The sequence below is a fragment of the Agelaius phoeniceus genome, chromosome 4, assembly GCF_051311805.1.
Source record: "Agelaius phoeniceus isolate bAgePho1 chromosome 4, bAgePho1.hap1, whole genome shotgun sequence".
In the NCBI taxonomy this organism is placed as follows: domain Eukaryota; kingdom Metazoa; phylum Chordata; class Aves; order Passeriformes; family Icteridae; genus Agelaius; species Agelaius phoeniceus.
Genome location: NC_135268.1, coordinates 36,860,191 through 36,879,190, shown reverse-complemented (window position 1 = coordinate 36,879,190; position 19,000 = coordinate 36,860,191). Strand labels below are relative to the sequence as shown.

At 35.7% G+C, this 19,000-nt stretch overlaps 1 protein-coding gene across 16 annotated transcripts in view; it reads left to right on the top strand.

Moving 5' to 3' along the window:
* NEK1 (NIMA related kinase 1) overlaps positions 1–15,804 on the top strand; it is a 42,805-nt gene extending 27,001 nt beyond the window's left edge. For 11 of the 16 annotated variants that reach the window (XM_077177297.1, XM_077177298.1, XM_077177306.1 and 8 more), the window contains 17 exons: positions 235–318; positions 849–932; positions 1,428–1,520; positions 2,555–2,650; positions 3,142–3,315; positions 4,787–4,855; positions 4,934–5,165; positions 6,197–6,349; positions 7,008–7,193; positions 7,774–7,894; positions 8,097–8,179; positions 9,086–9,303; positions 9,868–10,022; positions 10,856–11,067; positions 13,125–13,258; positions 13,537–13,669; positions 15,533–15,804. In XM_077177297.1, the coding sequence (XP_077033412.1) occupies positions 235–318; positions 849–932; positions 1,428–1,520; positions 2,555–2,650; positions 3,142–3,315; positions 4,787–4,855; positions 4,934–5,165; positions 6,197–6,349; positions 7,008–7,193; positions 7,774–7,894; positions 8,097–8,179; positions 9,086–9,303; positions 9,868–10,022; positions 10,856–11,067; positions 13,125–13,258; positions 13,537–13,669; positions 15,533–15,546 (2,241 nt within the window). In that variant the 3' untranslated portion in view covers positions 15,547–15,804. Of the gene's footprint in view, positions 1–234; positions 319–848; positions 933–1,427; positions 1,521–2,554; positions 2,651–3,141; positions 3,316–4,786; positions 4,856–4,933; positions 5,166–6,196; positions 6,350–6,476; positions 6,539–7,007; positions 7,194–7,773; positions 7,895–8,096; positions 8,180–9,085; positions 9,304–9,867; positions 10,023–10,855; positions 11,068–13,124; positions 13,259–13,536; positions 13,670–15,532 lie in introns of those variants that run through there. The other 5 variants (XM_077177312.1, XM_077177305.1, XM_077177301.1 and 2 more) reach the window with 4 other exon arrangements.
* The last annotated feature ends 3,196 nt before the right edge of the window (positions 15,805–19,000 follow it).

Genomic DNA, 19,000 nt, shown 5'->3' with positions numbered 1-19,000 from the left:
GAAGGGAGACAGCAACTATATTCTTAAAGCTCTTATCTCTCTCTTTGGCTGCTCAGAGTTTTTAGTTACTGCTGTCATATGTTTCATGGAAGTGAAAAAGGTTTATTGATTAACTGCAGAACATCTGCAGATCTTTGATGGATTTGGTTTCTTATAAGTGAACAGTTATTGGATAAAGCACATAATTTTCCTGCCCCAGCCACCTTAAATTTGATACCATTAAATGGTAAACAGGGTACACTGCAAAACCTGGCAGATACCTATGGAGGCAGGTCCATTTCTGCAAGAGGAAGGAAATCCAGAAACAAGGAGGAAGAGGTATGCTTGCTGCATGTTTGCCACTTTGCTCATCACAAAAATAGCATTATTTTGACCTTAACTGTGCCCAGTTTCCCTGCATGGTTCCATCTGCGTAACAAAATTAAAGGACTTTCTTAATTTTTAGGAAATAATTTACTGTTAATGTGCTAAAGTTTGGGTGTGTTTAATTGTTTTTGTTTTTAAAATAATCAAAATAATAGTTGCTTACATCAGTCTTTCTCAGAGAGGTTCTAGAATTTGATACACATAGGTATAGATATCCTAATCCTCTTGTGATAAATGCAGCCTTTCCTAGCTTTCAGTAAAATGTAGTTATAATTAATACTGATAAACATACATTCCAATTTTCTATATTTTAATTACATGAGAATTTTTCTGGAGATTAGTATATGCTGGTGAAGTGATAACAATAGTGTTGTGGGGTGGTTTGCTCATTTTATTTCTTTGTGGTATCTGATATATTTTAAGTTAACCTTACTGGAGAGAGTTTTCATAGAGCTGAAACTTGTTTCATTTCTTTGTGTTAGGAATATTTGGCAAGATTGAGACAGATCCGGCTACAAAACTTTAATGAACGTCAACAGATTAGAGCAAAACTTCGTGGAGATAAGGTTGGTTTAAAAATAATCTTCAATACTTATGGAAGTTGAATGTAAGGTGTGTTCTTTTACCCCTGGTGGAAGACTTTTGTTTTAGGCAGTTTTATATAGATATATATTTTAGACAGTATATATTGGGAAAAAAACCTGGAATTCTAGAGCATCAAACCTTTCTTGTATCCTCACCTGCAGAACATGGAGCAGTGATGAGGGGTAGCAGGTGAGAGCCCAGCATTGTAGGCTACTTTCCTTTGCAACAAGAAGCACATTACTTTTTTCCTGACTTATTAAAGCTTCACATCTTTTAAAACCAATCCTCCCTGAAAAACCAAACAAATAAAACCCCCGCTGATCTCAGAGATGAAGCTCTGTTCAAGTAAACATTGCATTTAAGAAGGGAGTTAGTGAAACTGACCCATGTTAGTCATATAGTCAGTTAAAATATTCTGACTAGGCACTCATATCACTCAGTGTTTAAATACATGCACTGATGATAACTCCATGAAGACTTTCACTTTGCAGAGTGAAGCTGCCAGTTCTGATGGACAGGACTCTAGTGAGGAAGCAGAGCTGAAACGCAAGAAGATAGAATCACAGAAGGTAAGCATGGAGCAGGAGGAGATGGAAGTTACTGTTGTCAAATATGCTTTATATCTCATGAATTTTCTTATATTTCATCTTGCTATTAATAGTTTGTACAAGGGAAATGGGGGAAGTTTAACAGTATAGAGCAAACAACTGTGTTCAGCTGCTTTATCTTGGTAATTTTAAAACATACTGAGACATAGTGTAGTCTATGCTTGCAAGTCAAGGATTTTCTGTATCCCAGTCTTTGAGATTTATCTCTAGGGTAGCTTTAGTCCTAATGGCAATTTGGTATAACTAAAACCACATTTTGACACTGAAAGGGTAAGGGAGAGGTACCTTAGACAACACCTTTATTTTAGTTAAAGAATAAAGGGAGGCAAAACTCCTTAAATGGGCTGACATGGGTTATGTGTGGATTGGAATGAGAGTTATATAACCATGTGATGAATTACATTTAAAACAAACACATTTCATAGAAATACAGTGTTTAATTAGAACTTTATTCCCTGTGGTGGTTTTAAATCAATAACTGGTTCACAATACTATACATAGCAACTATTGCTCTTATCTATTCTATGAAGTTCCCCCCACCATCTGCAAAGTACAGTGTAAAAACAAGCTAACCCTATGCCTAACCTAAAACTTGAAGTGAAGCAGCAAGTGAAGCTTTTTGTGTATGAGTAAGTTGGTAAAATTTAAACATAATATTTAATATTTTTTGATTAATACATTTGTCTTCAAAGATAATTTTAAGTAGAGTTTCTAATTTTACATTAGTCTCTTTAAGATTACTATGTATACTAAAAATAGAACCATGCAAATCAAGAACTGCAATTAAATTTTGAGGAGCTGCCATTATTTCAACATAGATGATCAGTTATTATACATATGGTGTGATGATTTTGTCAGTGGAGTCCTCCTTTCATAGTCTATACAGTACTGAGAGAAAAGGAGATGAGGATTCCAAGAATATTCCTTCTTAAAATGTTCCATGAAATAGGCTGCTGATGATTTTAAGTTGATCTTTTTTTGCTTGTTTACTGTAGGCCCAAGCAAATGCTCGTGCAGCAGTTCTGAAGGAACAGTTGGAGCGAAAGAGAAAGGAAGCATATGAAAGAGAGAAAAGAGCCTGGGAAGAACATGTAAGAAAATAAATCTGTTACATGCAGTCAAAGTATGTAGGGCCATATCTTTGTATAAATAAAATCCTATACTGTGATTTTTCAAGACAAGTAGTTCTGAAATTGGAGAGAGTATCCTGTGTCAGTCAGAATTCCCTAATTAGAAGCCTAATCTTAGGTATGCTTGCAGGGAGACTTCTGAACATCCTACCTAAGAATCATTAGGATTATCCCAATTATTTTAATAATTGTCTGTTAATGACCAAAACTTATTTTATTTTCTTTTACTTGCATGTGCTATGGAACAAGTCCAACTAGTAATATTGTGAATAGAAAAAGCAGGATGTGAAGCTGGCAAACTGGCATACAGTGGGCAGTTGTCCTTTGTATGAATGTGTGGCATTATTGTCCTTCTGTAAGGATTACATGAACCTAATTGATAATACTGTGTTTAATGTGTAAAGTCCTGAAGTAGATTTTTGATTTAACTTTTTTTAATTCCATCTATACAGCTGATTGCAAAAGGGGTAAAGAATCCTAACGTGCCTTTTCATGTGGAAGCTACAGAACATAGTCCTATGAATGGACTACAAGAGCCTGGAGCAGCTCTTCCTAAGCCACAACTTCCAGTGAAGCCTGGTGTACCTGTCATCTCCATGACTTCTGCTTTGAAGGAAGTGGGTGTGGTAGGTACTTTTGCAAACAGGGTAAAATGAATGGAAAGGCAATAAATACTGACTGGAAAGAGAATGTTTAGAGAAAATGTATAGGTTAGCTAGAAAAAAATTGTTAAGGATGTTTGTTCCTTCTAATTAGGGAAAAGAAATTTTAAAAAAATATAAAAAGAAACCAAAGCTTGAAAGCTGTTGAAAACGCATCTGTACGCTGAAACTGAAATTCATGTTCTGAGCAAACTAGCTTATGATGAGCCCTAGGTGGCAGCTTCCATTTTGATCAGGGCAGTTATGTTCAGTTGAACAAGACATCAACTTCCAGCATTTTCATCAGCCCCTTGAAGAGAAGAGTTAATGAGTTGGTTACTTGGTGGAAGTGAGCAGATAAATTTTGAATGATAGGACTATGTTATATTAATGATTGATTGTTTTCAGTGAGCTTGAAAGTGCTGAATATTACAGAGAAGACAAAGCTTAAGATTCTTGAATCTGTTAGTGCTGTCTCTTCTTGTTGTCTAAAAGAGTATCCTAATTTCTATTCTGCATGTTCTCGGTCCTGATATTGTAAAAACTTGTATGTTTACCTCAACTGCTTTATGTTACAATTGTGAAGCTGAGCACACGAGTGTAACCTTGTACAATTTAATTAAATTTTTAACACAATCTATGTTAAATTGAATGCTAGCTTTTGTACATATGCCTCAGCTCTTTGTAAATTTCAGTGTAGTGTGGTACTTCATACTGTATTCAGCCCTGAAGGCTATAGCTGTGGGAATAGAGTGAAACTTACACTAAAGAATATATGTAAAATATAAAATGTTATACCCTGAAAGATGTCAGTTGATAGCTGGAAAAATAAATCATATTTTGGACAAATACCTAAATCATATTTTTTTAATAAATCGTATTTTTTCCACATGGACAGTTTGTCTCACAGTAATGCAAGACAGTGACTATAACAGACTAAAAAATAGCACACAGAGCAATTTGAGTTGGAGAATACAAGCCTTGTACACAGATTATAAATTCTACATTTTGCCTTCAGTATGTAGTTTGCTTATTTACATACCACTAAATTTGTCTCTTTTCCCTTCTGTTTTTTCTTCATAAATTATCCTTGACTCTGTGCTTGCCACTTTTTTGGTTCAATTGTAGAATTTGTAGCATAGGAATTCAGTGTTATCTTGCTGTAGAGGTCATATCTGGCTTTATCTCTACATGTTTCATTCTCTAAAGTCTCATTTGTCTGTTTAAATTGAGTGATTCACTTGCTCATCGCTTTTAGATAGTGATTGGTTCAAAGATGGAAGGTGCCCTTGAAATTGTGTCTTTGGGACAGAATAAAACAGAATAATCAAGCATTCTGTTTCAGTCTACCTGCAGTTGTCATTGGAAAGGTTTTATTATGTCTATTACTATTCTCAAGATAATTTTTTTCTGACATGTTCTTATGCTTTCTATTTCATGCTTCTGGGACTTAAAGGATGAACATGTAATAACTGCTGTCCAGGAGTCTGAGGAGGAATTAAAAAAGCCAGATTTTGCAGTACAAGTATGTCAAATTATATAGTGTCATTTAGGTATCCTTTCAAGAAAGGCACTATTTTAATACATATGTTGGTCCTTTCAGAACAAGAGAGAAATTCTGAGAAGATTAAATCAAAATCTTAAAGCTCAAGAAGATGAGAAAGGAAAAAAGGAGAGTAAAAATACCTCTGAATCAGCTGGATCTGAAGATGGTAAGGAGCAACAAGGTGACCAGCCACTTCTGGGAGATCGCAAAAAATGGGAATCTGGTGCCTCTGAATTGGTCGTTCCTCTAGCTCAGCTGTCAATGGAAGATTCTTTCTCTGGAACAGAGTGTAAGTTATTGGGTTTTTTTGTCACTGTGGTATTACTAAATCAGTTTGCCATGTGTAGTGTGTGTTTTTATAAACCAGGTACTCTTTATTATTATCATCTTGTTATCAGTTACATGTCATGCACTTCTAAAAAGTGGGTGGTTATGTATTCCCTTAAATAAGGAATAAGGCACAGGCTGAGTAGTTAAAAGTCTGCAGGAGATTCAATAAATAATTTCATAATTTCAACAACAAACAGTTACATAACTAATTAAAAAAGTATTTAAAATATATGAAAGATTCTTATTTAACTTGAAAATCCTGTTGTGTTATCAGTAGTGAAAAAACAACTGAGGGTTTTTCTCGATTTAGATCTGTAACTTATGTTAAGCCTTTCTTAGTATTTTCCTTTCTTAAATCGAGATTGTTATTCCAGATTTTCCACTTTCCTTCTCTGGTTTTTTGGTTGAAACCTCTTTTTCCTGGTTTCACTATATCTTACTAAAAGTCTGTTTTACATTGTAGAAGGAAATAATCATTGAGAATGTGACAGACTTGCATCTTTGCATAGTGGTTTTATAGTGCTAGAATCAAGAAACTTTTTACTCTGGTTTTCTTTGATGCTTTGTATCTTGTTTTCCTTGGAGGGAGAATTGACAGAAATAAATGTCAAAGGATAGCAAGACGAGAAACTTTCTCGTTGACCATTTCAAGTAAAGTTCAAGACCATTCCGTGCCAATGAAACATTTCTCATACTGCTTTCTTTTGGAGTGTCTGAATTTCTGAAAAGAGCTGCTGCTGCTGCTATTAAGTTGCATATGTCAACTGATATTGAATAACTGTTACTGATTAGAATTGGCAGAAGAAAAAATCTAGATAAGCAAAGTCTTTGGGCTCTCTGATTTGTGGTGAGGTGACCTGACTTCTGGCTTTGTCACCTTTTTAGTTTTAAGTTTTGTGGAAGTTGTTTGTTTGATTATTTATTATACAGAAAATTATTAAAAATTTCTAATTTAAAAAAGTTTTTCTATTTGTGTTTGTGTCCCAACAGGTCAAACTCTGGGAGAAGTAATTAAGTTAGATATTGGTGAACCTCACAGGAAAGTCTGGGGCAAAAGCCCAACTGATTCAGTTCTGAGGATCCTAGGAGAAGCAGAGCTGCAGCTGCAAACTGACATCCTTGAGGAACAAGATGAGATAAATGGTAAGCACAGTGGGTAATTATCTGCACTGCAAGTGTAGTGACAGTTTATCTACAGAGAAAGATTTTGAAGTAATAGAAGCATATTCTTATACTCTCTCTTGCTTTCTACTTCTGGGTGTTGCCTCAGTTCTGAATGTATGCACAAGCTGATACTGGAGGACACCAAAATATTTCAAACTCAGTGGAGTGGTAAGAAATGAACCAGGGTGTGCTGAAAGGAAAGGATCTTCATTTCGCTGAAAAGTCTTAAACTTTGCCTTTTAATAGAAACAATCCTATTTTTTGGAAGGATGTCATCATCTGAATATTTCATTAGATGCTTCCTGTAACTTTGTTGCCAGCATGTGACTTACATATCAGTTGATTTTATTTCATTTTTTCTGCCTGGTCAACTCCTGCCCTTAGTCCTTTGTAAGGACAAAAGGACTTACATTTATTCCAAATATAAACTTGTACTAATGATAACGTAACATAAGTAATTAGGATTTTAATATTTCTAGCTGTCTTCTTTATATAGTTGTACTAAAAGCATGCAAATTTTTTCTTCTGTTTTCCTTTAAAGAAACAAAAATCCCCAATTTACCTTATTAGCCACATTGCAGTTTATTATCCAAATATAGTAAAACACTGTTTACATAATAGAATCGTTTTCTGTTAGGTACTGCAGAACTTCTTGAAGGAGATCATCAGTCTTTATCAGAGGAGAAGGAAGAGAAGACTTTTTCTCCTGTTGGAACTCAGTCTGCATCACCAGTTGGTGTTACAAAGTCTGTCATAACTGTACCAGAAGAATCTCAAAGAACTGGACCCACCTTGGTGCAGAGCAAAGCTATTATGCTGGATGGTAACTCATTTAATCAGTAATTCTACTTAAAATCTGCTTATTGAACGCAATAAGTGAAGTAACGATCCTGTATACTTTTATATCTTCCCATAATTAATGTGCAGGTTTTTATCAACACATTTTAGGTAGGACCAGGTGCTCTCTATGCCTGTGTTGTAATCAGATTCAGTAATGTATTTACTAGATTTCCTGAAACATTTTTGTGTGCTTATAGAAAACTTCAGAGAACAAGTAGAATTCCAAAGTGCTTCAAATTTTTTGTTGTTAATTTGATGGGGTTTTGGTTTATTTCTCCCCATCAATTGTGCTGGAATCTTTTCTCCTATGATATCAGCATCCTTTTGATCTCTGGGGGCATGTTGCTGAGGTTTTTGGAAGACATGGTTCATTGGAGCTTTAAGACACTCTTCTGGTATCAGAAAAAAACCAAAACTTTTAGCTCTGGGATTACAAAACTTCTGCTGTTTCTGAAAAATTATTTAAGATGAAGGATTTAAGTGTAATCTTAAAATGTATACTTCCCCATCTTTTTGCTTGATTGGAATTAATTTTTAATGAGGTAAATGACTATTAATTTTAGAGCCTGATGATTTGGAAGCAGAGGTGCTGGAAGAAATGGAAGATAAAATGCACCAGAGTAAGGAGAATAAGGAGTTCCCTAGCACTGTGAATGAAGTGTGGGTAAAAGAGAAAGAAGATGTGTAAGTACTCTCTTCTGACCTCTCTCTCCAGTTCAAAGAACTGAGCCCTAACTGAGTTTTATTTGGACATGTCAGTTAAAATTACACTTAGCTAAAGCTTCATTGCTTGCTGCTATGTTAGTTTTACTGCACTTGATGACTTCAATAGATTAATGACCATTTTTTACATGGCATTTCCCCTTGATGTGATGCATTGTAATAGGGCACAACATGACAGAATGAATGGGGCAGCTTCAGAGAAAGAAGCACTCAACAAGGTGCAACCACAGAAGGAAGCTCCAGCAGGTCAGTGCCAGTCTCATGTTCCATGGCTTGGCAGTGTGGGGTGCTTGAGTCACCCCTCCTCGCATCATTAACCCCAAATGAGCAAGTTTTTATTCATTTCTTCAGTTCTTTCTTCTAAAAAGGAAATTTCTCATGGATTAGGAAGACAAATTATGGGTATTATGTTTGTCACTTTGGAGGAAACCATGTTGCAAGAAAGCTACACTGTGTATAGATCAACAGGACAGTGGCCCATACTGATGAACATCAACTTTCTGAGTGTTACAGTTTTTTCACATGAATATTTAGGATGTTATAAGATCTGATTATTTACTTAATAGAAGTGTTGCTTTGTTTATACACATTTCAAATGAATACTGAGCTGCAGCTCAATGTTTTAAGTGGCTGCTGATGACAATATTTTATCTTTATTGCATAGAAGAATTGCTTGTTCTTGGAGGCCTGGGAGGTAACTTCAGAAAAAACATTGTCAGTGCTGCAAAGTTTCATTGGTGATACTCTTGCATCTAGTTAAGGGTGGCTTAAGCAAACTAGATAGGTTTTTCCCCCTGTTTGGGCAAATTATTTTGAGATAACTTTAAAGGGATCTAGTATAAGGTGATAAGCAATGGCTGAAAATGGATGACACAGTATCAGACATGGACTGGATAATGAGAAAACAGAAGACCTGAGAACAGAGCAGGCTATAGCTGAGGGTTGTATATTCTCCAAAAGTTAAAATGTGAAAATTCACATTGTAATTGCACTTAATAGAATGATCAAAAATATTTTAATACTTTTAAAGTGCTATCTACTTTTCTCTTTAATTGTATAAGAGAAATTAGTTAGGTAAATTCACCTTTTCCTTAAATATCTTGGGGTTTTAATCTGGTTGGACTTGTAACAGACTTTCTTTTACCACATCAGAAACTTGTTCCAGTGACTCTCAGCAAGCTGAACTCTTATTCCAGAGGGTAATACAGCCCACAGCTGTACCAACAGCCTCACCAGTTCTATCAGCTCAGTCTTCACAGGAAGAGTCTTTTGTACCTCGTTCACGTTCCATATCACCAGCAAGAAATAAAGGCAAAAATTCCTTGTTGATTGGACTTTCTACAGGACTTTTTGATGCAAATGACCCAAAGGCAAGTTTTAAATAACAAAAAAGAAATACTTTTTTGTTCTATAGTATTATTCTTACTTTCTTATTGAAGTTGAATGAGGCCAGAAAGATGGCACAACTCTTTCAGCTGGTGTTTGTATTTGTCAGGCTATGTCTGCCCTGTAGTTCAACTGCACTGTGCTCATGATATCAGCACAGTCTCATGCAGCAGTGAAAGTCTCTGGTTTCACTATTCAACAGTCTATGTTCCAGGTGTTTGTGGAGGAATTCCACTCTTTTTCTGAGACATTACTGAGGGAGTTCATGAAGACATTCCTAACTTGCCCTACCTGCTTTCTTCCTATTGTGCAGTCTTTTAGAACGATCACTACCTTGCCATCATAAACAATCACTGAACAGGGCAGCAAAGATATCTTGTCATTTCTGCCAACCAAGTGATTTTTTCCTGTAGGATCCAATCTACTAGCACAGCTTCTGGCTGTAAAGCAGGAAGCCTGAAGAACAGTGAAATCTCATTTTAAAGTATTTTGTAAACTCAAGCTGTCTTTAATATTGTTACCAACCAAGCTTTCCATTGTCTTTGTAGATGTTGAGAACATGTTCACTCCCAGATCTTTACAAACTGTACAGAACTTTAGTTGATGTTCCCAGTGTAGCAGATGTGCAGCATCAACATAATCTTGAAACAGATGATACAGAAGATGAGCAAGCCAAAGAAGGACCCTCTGACTCTGAGGACATGTGAGTGTATCAAGTTTATCAAGCATTTTAACAGACATCTTAGTTCGAGAATGTTTTTGGTTAGACACTGTTATACACACTATACCAGCATGGAGTTTTTACCCAGATTTTAAATATTTTGTATTGGATCACCATTTACTTTAAGTCTTGTTCCAGAGAATTGAGAAGCTAATGGGGTACACTGCATACAATAGCTATCTAAATTTCCTTTCCAAAATCTATCCAAGGTCTGTCTGGTGTCTGCAACTTGCACTTTGCTCAAGCAATTCAAAGTTGATTGCTATTGCTCTTCTAGAACTAAAAATTTCTTGAATATTTCCTTTCTTTCTGTGTTCTGGGAATCTTGCTCATTTATCTCCTCTACTGTTTAATTAGAATGTTCTTCAAGTCCCTCAAAATCTGACCCTGGAATTGACTATTCCCCACAGCTTTGATAGTCTGGTGTATCTAGTCTGCTTAGATCTAGATCATATTTTGCTCCAGACACATTTTTATCTGGATTGAAAATGTTATATTTGCCAGGGTTCTATAATAGTGCACAAATAGAAGGATTTTGAAATTACCTTACTAATAAGGTTGAATTGAGGACTATGAGACTGTGGGATATCTGTTTATTTATTCCCTGTGTGTTGCATGATACAAAGGTATCAATGCTGTAGTCATATTGGACTGAGGTCATAAATAGCTGGGGGAGGAGGGTGGAGAGTGTCTCTTTTTTTCCCCTCCAGCTAGACTGGCTTTTCAATTTGCTGCTAACAAAAGAAATGACCTCTTTCTACAGTGTTTGTCTTGCAAAGTATTAATTATATAAACTTTATCTCACATTCCTTCAGTATGTTTGGAGAGACAGACACAGATTTGCAGGAGCTCCGGGATTCAATGGAGCAGTTGCTTAGGGAGCAGCCTGGTGAGGAACTGAGTGAAGAAGAGGAGTCGACTTTAAAGGCTAATGCCATGGAATGCATAACAAATGGTACTGAGCTGGATGAAGGAGATGAAAATAACCCCAGCAGTGAAAGTGCTCTTAATGAAGAATGGCAGTCAGGTATAATTTCTGTTATACCTGTTTTATAAGTTAGTTATTCATGTTAAAAATTCAGATACAGAATAATTTTTTAGCTTGGTTAACTTATAACAAAGTAAAGTTCTAATTGATAATTTTTATACATAAGTTAAAAAAAAAGAGATTATATTCAGAGGTTCTGAGTGTTAAGGTCAACATCTAAGCAACATTGCATGTTGCAAATTAAAGCTTGGCTGTTTGTGGAGTAGGGATGGTAAGGGCCTTTTTCTCTAAATTGTCTAAAACTTGGCTTCAAGGAAGATCAAAGACAGAATGCATCGTATGTCTTGAATAATTCATGGCTGTAAGTGTGAAAAAGAAATAGCAATTGACATGACTGGAGTATCTGGGATTCAGCTTAAATTACAGTTAAGTAATTTAACAGGCAATCAGAAGGAACATGAAATTGTTCACCTTGTCCTTAGCCAAAATTAGGTATTAATGCAGTCAGACTAGAAGTGAGACAGATAAATTAATTACCGATTTTAGCATTTTGCATTAGCTATGCACAACTTCCTGAAGTCTCATTTCTGTATTTTAAATTCTTCTGGAAATGGAAGTATTTTACTCTTGCTGGAAAATGAAGTGCAACTAGAAATATAGTTATGAAAAGATGCAGAAAATCAGTAACTCATCTAAAACAAAGCTTTTGTGTACTTTTTATTGAAGAAAATTTTCAACAAATTGAACATCTAATAATACATTCCAATAATTATTTTAAGGTAAAATAAACTTTGTTAATGTCTTTAATTTTGTGGCATGCTGATGTTATACTGATAACATGCAACACTATCTGTAAATGTGATTCTGCTGTTGTTGTAAGTGCTGGAGTTTAATACCTACCTTCTAGATATTCTAGTGTCCTACCTTCTAGATATTCTATAAGAATTTCAAGTTTCATTGTTGGGGCAGGGAGGAAGGCAGGGCAGCCTTCAAAGGGTGACAGATAGAACTTGAGACAAAATCTATTCAAGATCTAGATGTTAAATAGAGGATTAGAAATAACCTAATGGGTTTTTAACCCATATACAACTTTTTATTTTATTGATACTTTCTTATTGATTTGACTGTTGATACTTGAATGAAGGATGTGATTTGGCCAGGACTATACCTTAGACTAGTCATATATAAGAATTGCAAGTAGTAGAGTTCTAATACTACCTCATGAAGTCTGTGATCCACCAGGTAATAGTATTTAAAGGTTTGATATACACTCTGAAGTGGATGAAGTTTTTCCATGGGAGACAAGTTCTCTCCAAATTTGAATGCTTATTTAAGAAAGTATTTTTTGCTGCATTTTACAGTGGAATTTTACATAAGGATTCTGTCTTGTATTTTTTAAACCATCCTTTTTGTTAGATTTACCCCTTTTACCATTACAAACCTATTTTCAAGGTTTCTGAAGCCTATAAGCAAAATTATCTTGATTTCTCTTCTGTATGTTATTGCACCACTTGGCATACTTAATTTGCTACACAAAGGAGATGCACTTATAAAAGAACAAGGAACTCTGTAGCTAAATTAGTACTGGGTTTTTTAGACTTGCTCCATGGAACAAGATGCATCTCAGGGCAGAAAGCAATGGATGGGTAACATGCATGTCCTCATTTTTTGCTAGACGACAGCTGCTTCATTAATGAACTCCTTTCCCTTGTGTGGGGCAGCCACCAACCTTTCATGAGTTTCACCTCAGAAATTTATAGAGTGGTGGTATGGAACTTGACCTACTTTGCTAACTAAAATTCTGCTTTAAGACCATATCATGTTTTCCTTCAGGCTGAATACCCCTATGGCTAATTGTCACAGTGGGGATTTCATGGGGATAGCTGGATGCTTCCCATTTGGGATTCAGGATTTTTTTTTCAAAAAAGAGACTATTCCTATTTTCTTGCACATTGTCAGAACATCTGCCAACATCATCCAGTGTTCCTGAGCTTACCTGTTTTGTTGCTTTTAAAGGGTATTTGTTTTAGAGATTTAGAAACAACATTAAGAATGTAGAACTGAGGGGGTTTTACTGTTGTTTTCTTTCTTTCTAGATAATAGTGATGGAGAGATTGCCAGCGAATGTGAAGAATGTGATAGTATCTTCAGCCATTTAGAAGAGTTGAGATATAACCTGGAGCAGGAAATAGGCTTTGATAAATTAATTGAAGTTTATGAGAAAATAAAGGTTTGTGGAATAAGCTCAAGTGGAAATATTTGAAGAAACAAGCACCTAGGACTGTTTGCTGTGCCAGTTAACTAATTACTTTGTGTAACTAGAGTAAGAGGTTTTTCTACAGTCTTTTAATCTGTTTTGGCACACTAAACTATTATCAGAGAAAATGCCTGGCCAGTGGATTAAAGAGAAAATCTTTTGGTTTAACCATGAATAGCATTTAATAGATTTGAACTACTTAATTTTATAACCATTTTCATTTTGGCAACGTGGTTTGTTCTTTCTATTAGGCTATACTTGAAGATGAAGATGAAGATATTGATGTTTGTTCAACTGTAGTTCAGACTGTTCTTGGAAATGAACACAAACACCTGTATGCCAAAATACTTCATCTGGTAATGGCAGACGGAGCCTACCAAGAAGGTAATCTCAATGTATCCTGGCAATTATGGGTTGTCTTATCTTCTTTCTTGGTCATATACAATATAGGTTCTAATATACTTTTAAAACATCATAGTATCACAGAGTTTAGAAAATGTCTGTGTTTTGGTATATTGATTGACTAAGTTAATTAAAGTTGTCCACAAAGGTTATTTTTATTCCTGCAACAAAATGTGGCAAACTTTGCTGACTACTCTGATTTAACAGAATTTGCATGTACAGTCAACTGTAACTATAATTGGCCTACAAAAGGTACAAATTAATGAACTTGTAGCTAAAATAGTATTATGCTTTCTATAATGTTACTTTTAATAGGTTGCACCATCACTCCTTTTCTGAAAATTTCATGGAGCTCTTTATGCTATAATTAGCATTTTTCAGAAGACCTTGATGTGTATGTACCATCCATTTTATTTGGTGTCTCAGTAATACATGAAAATAATTCATTTTGCCCTGGAGCCCTGCCCAGCTTAGCAGAGGTTACAAGGCAGATGGATGTTGCTCCATCTTTCAGAGTCACGCTTATGAGAAACCATACAGACCACCATCAGCAACGGAATGGTTTTGGGTTTTTTTTCATTTCTCTCATGTCAGTAATTTCATTGCAGTTATGTATTTTTAGATTTCTAATGGTGAAAGTCTTCACTGGAGAGGAGAAAAAGAAGAAATCTAAAAATTTTAGTTTTATAGTAATCAGAAGCATCATATATTGGCTTTAGAAGTATGTGCAATGATCACTATTTAATGCATTTCAATTTTCAAAAAAATATTCTAATGTATGTTAACCAATAAGTACTTTCTGCATCTTTTAAATTCTTTTACAAATGTGTTGCATTGGTAGTGCAAGGTCAAGTAGGGGTACAGCTTTTTATGACTTTCATGTGAATACTTGGGAGGTGTCTTAAAACTAGGTAGAAAAACATAATTGTTTTTTTTAAATTCTAATCCAAATTATGTTTTCCCAATTTTTTTTTTCTACTGATCTAGAACTGCTAGGTAAGAACAATAATTTCCATGTTGTTTTCATGCTGTGTTAGACAACAGTGACAGAGAAATGTCTGAAAATTATTTTTCAGGCACAATTTCTTGATTTAGTGGCAGATTTGGAAAGATGCACTGCAGTAGTCCATTTTTCAAGTGTCCAAAAGACTGGCAATGTAAAATAATAGGAAAATGGTTACTATAGTGTCACCATTTTCTTTTGCTTGCTACTCTGCTTTAAGGATAGTTTAAAACTAGTACTAAGAGACTTAAATGAAAATTTGCTGAAATGTTGGTATATAAATTATAAGCTGTTGTCTGAGTGAATCCTATTTAAAAAAAGCTGACTTTCATCTGGCAAAATGCTGATTAACAAGTGGCTATTTTATTAGATTCAGTTCTAATTCTGTATTTTACAAATCTGTGGTAGCATCCAAAAATGATAAGAAAAAGTAATTCTATACATTTCAGACACTTGAATTAAAAAGTCCTATGCTAATAGGGGTGAATAGAGGACAAGTGACAGAATGATCTTCATGAGCTTCTGTCTCAAAAGTCTTATACTCTTCAAATAAGAAATGTTGGGAGAAAATCTCTGTTCCTCTTTCCTAAGAGGATTGTTCTAACTGAAGCAGGCCACTTGAGGTGCAACTATCTTAAATTCACTAATCCAAGCTGACACAATTTTCAATATTTGTGTGTAGTGCTTTAAGGCAGCTTTGGTCATGGTCACCTCATTGGTGACAGACTCAGTGTATTCTTGTGTTATTGCTTACCCAGTTGTGGTTTCAGATTGTTTTGTAACCCTAGCTTCCCTTGTGTGTCCGTTTCACAATGTCTCTCCCCCTCTTCTGCTTTGTACAGGTAATGATGAATAAACCTGACTCAGGAAATTTTTAGTGCTTACTACACACCGGTGTCCAAGGTCCGCACAGCTGAACAGCAAATTGTAGTGGAGAATGTGACATGGAGCAGGAGAGGCAAGACTTCAAAAAAGAATGCTGATTGTATGAAAAAGAGAAAAAACATGCCTTTTAAACTGAGATATCTTTAGAGTTCTCTTGTGTGGATTTGCATACGTGTTCCTTAAATATTAGGTGCCCAAAATTTTAAAAAACCCACACCAACCCCACAACCAACAACAACAACAAAAAAATCAACAAAACCCAAAAACCTCAACAAACCAAACAAAAAAACCCCAAACCTGTAACCTCTCAAATTTCAAAAGAAACAGAGAAAGAAATACCTGTATATATTCTGATACAAAACTGAGACCTATAATTAAAACAGAATTTCTGCCATATGAACAGATAGCTGGTATGGTTGAACAGTTAGAAGCATTACTGTGTTGTGGAAGTACTTACATCTAACTATTCACTTACATACTTCAAATAGCTTTTCCTTACACCTACACAAAGAAATTGCTTTGTTTTTATTGACCCTCATGGATTTTTAATAGTATCTTAGTCTATTGGTCCAGTTCAAGCATTTCACTTTTATTGTATTTTGAAGCTGAAGGCTTCTGTCACATCTGAAATATCTTGATGGTGTTTCTTAATTAGGGCAAACTGCTACATAAGTCATCATTGAAATGTCTGGGGATGGGTTGGGATTGTAAAATCCATTTGGACCTAGAATATTTTCCACAATTTTTCTTCTTATTTTTCTTCTTCCCCTTTCCTATCCCCTTCCCAAAAATCCTAGTTGTTTACCTCTCTTAAATTTTGTAATCTGGTCAATGATGATGTACTACACTGTTGAACTGAAAAGGGGGAGGGGGTTTGCAGTTTGGCCTTGAAGTCTGAGTGTTCTAGTCATTGCTCCAGCAGCCACAGGGGAAAATGAAACATTGGAGCCACAAGTGCTGTGTAATACTTCACATCTTCTGGCTCCTGTATTGTACAGCTTGGTTTCCACCACCCTACAAGCAAAACCAGGTTTCTTCTGACACACATTTTCTCATTCCTTGTGTCGAAGCAGTGCTATACAGGGCAGACATTAGGGATTCTGTTGTTTTCCAGTCATCATCTCTGCATCAGCTTTACTGATTTATCCATTACAGTAAGTCTCTTGTTATGAATTTGATGAACTGTCAAACTTCCAAGTGCCCTATTGAAGAGAAATAGGTTTGGTTTCTTTTTTTTTCAGCTACAACCAGTCTCAATCTAAAACTGTTGAAACTTGCTTTTCCACAAAGTAAAAACAAGTATATCTATATATATATATATTTATTGTTTAAACTGTCAAAATATGTATATGTTTTTTGTATAATTGCTTTATGGTGTCATTATTAAAATTTTGCCCACTGAAAAGGGTTAAATTTTTTTAGATACCAAACTTACTCTAGTTCAGCAGTATCGTGGGAATCTGCGGTGAGAATAAAATTATTAATAATAAGAATAAAAAATTGCCTTTAATAGATTATTCTTTATATCCTTATTTCTTTGATAAACACCTCTTAGTTTATCTGATGAGAAACTATGATTAGTTCTTGGAAACAGTGTTGGTTCTGGGCTATGCTGCTTCTTTTCTCATGCCTTTTCCTTCATTATTTCCTTTTTCTTAACTTCCCACAGTACACTTTTTACCAGGTTTCTCATCCGTTTCACTTTCCACTGCTGCATAATCTATTCAGAGAGATGATCTTCATGAGCTACATCACTCATGACTTTTAGCAAATGCACCCTAAAGACTGAATTATTTTCTTTTTTCAGGTTTGATTTTTCAAATCATACTTTGCCCATCTTTTGGAGGAAGGAAGGACTCAAAACCTTTAGATTTAAGATAATATAGAATAACTGTATGGAAACAACAAAATGCACAACTGGTATATTCTGTCCTCTAGGGTTTTGAATCCTCTTAAGGTGTGAAGTTAAGGATTGGGCCCTGTTCACTTCTTTTAAATTGAAATTGTGTCATTATTGACAGTCTTCATTTCTAATGCAGTGTACTGGCTTCCTTCTGGTGAGAAACATGGCATAAGCTACAGACTGCAAGATTTGAAAACAGAGCTTTTTACCAATTAATAATTTGAAAAATACATGTAGATAGTGGACAGCTTTTTAAGAATAATCTTCAAACCTGCCACTCAAGACTGAATATCCTTGAAATCCCTCAAAAGCTAACTTAAAACTGACACAGTAAATAAGTTTGTCAGCAAAAGAAATACTTTCATCTGAAATGTTAAATCCATATTTAATGTATTCTATAATGACATCAAGAATGGTGTGGCTGCAAGATAATTAATTGGTCTGTATGCAATTTACTGAAATTAGTTGAGCATTTGGCTTGTGTTCATATGACATTCACCTTGAAGAATTTTCTGTTATAGTTCTAGTAGCAAATTGAGATAGGGAATGGTATTTTTCACACAAAACATATTCTGTGAACTATGTAACACTGATGTCTCTCGGTCTTCAGGCTTGCTTCTTGACCCTTGAAGCCAACTCTTAAGTTCAGTTGAGAAAAGTTTTAAAAAAACCAAAACCACCAAACAAGGAAAAATCCATCAGCAGAAAGGAGTAAGACCCCCAGCAGTGAGCTGCTTTGAGCTGAATGGGTACAGTACTCTACTGGGAGCACCACTGCCTAAAACCTCCTTTGAAGAACAGAGCTTAAAGAGGGTTTTGTTCTTCAATTTGCTGAATTCTGATAAGTGCACATTTGAAGTTACTACAAGAAGAAACTTCAGAAAAATGTGTTACCTGGATGGGCAGCGTGAACCAAAGCAGAGCACAGGTTTTTCTGTGGTCTGGTAAGTGAATGGCTGACTTAAATCAAGTTCCAGTCTACCACATTCCTAGCAAGGCTCTTCGTGCTCTTGAGAAATCTGCATTGTTTATTAGTAACTCCTACTTCAGCTTTTGCTACTTCTGTGTCCCTCTTGCTCTCATGTGAGCATAAATGAGCTGTATGTTTACTCAAACATTCATTGTTCTAAAGCTTCAAAACTTTGCCCGAATTGGCAGGAAGGTAGAGCTGCGGGTGTTGTGCCGGCCCTGGAGCCGCCAGGTGGCAGCGCTCGGGCGGGCGCCACGGCCCCGTGCGGCTGGAAAGGTGCGGCCGCCCGGCCCTGGGGGTCCTGCGGGGGGGACACCGCCAGGCTGAGCCGGGACGGGAATTCGCAATTTATTTATTCCCTTGTACAAGGCCATTTTCTGAAAATACCCATAGATACAGTTCTCTGTCTGTTTACAAATCTTTACATTCTTTTTCCTGGAGGATAGGAGAATATCCTGAGTTGGAAGGGACCTACAAGCATTCAGCCCAACAATCACAAACCATGAACCTGAGAGCATTGTCCAAATGCTCCTTGAACTCTGATCACTCTGT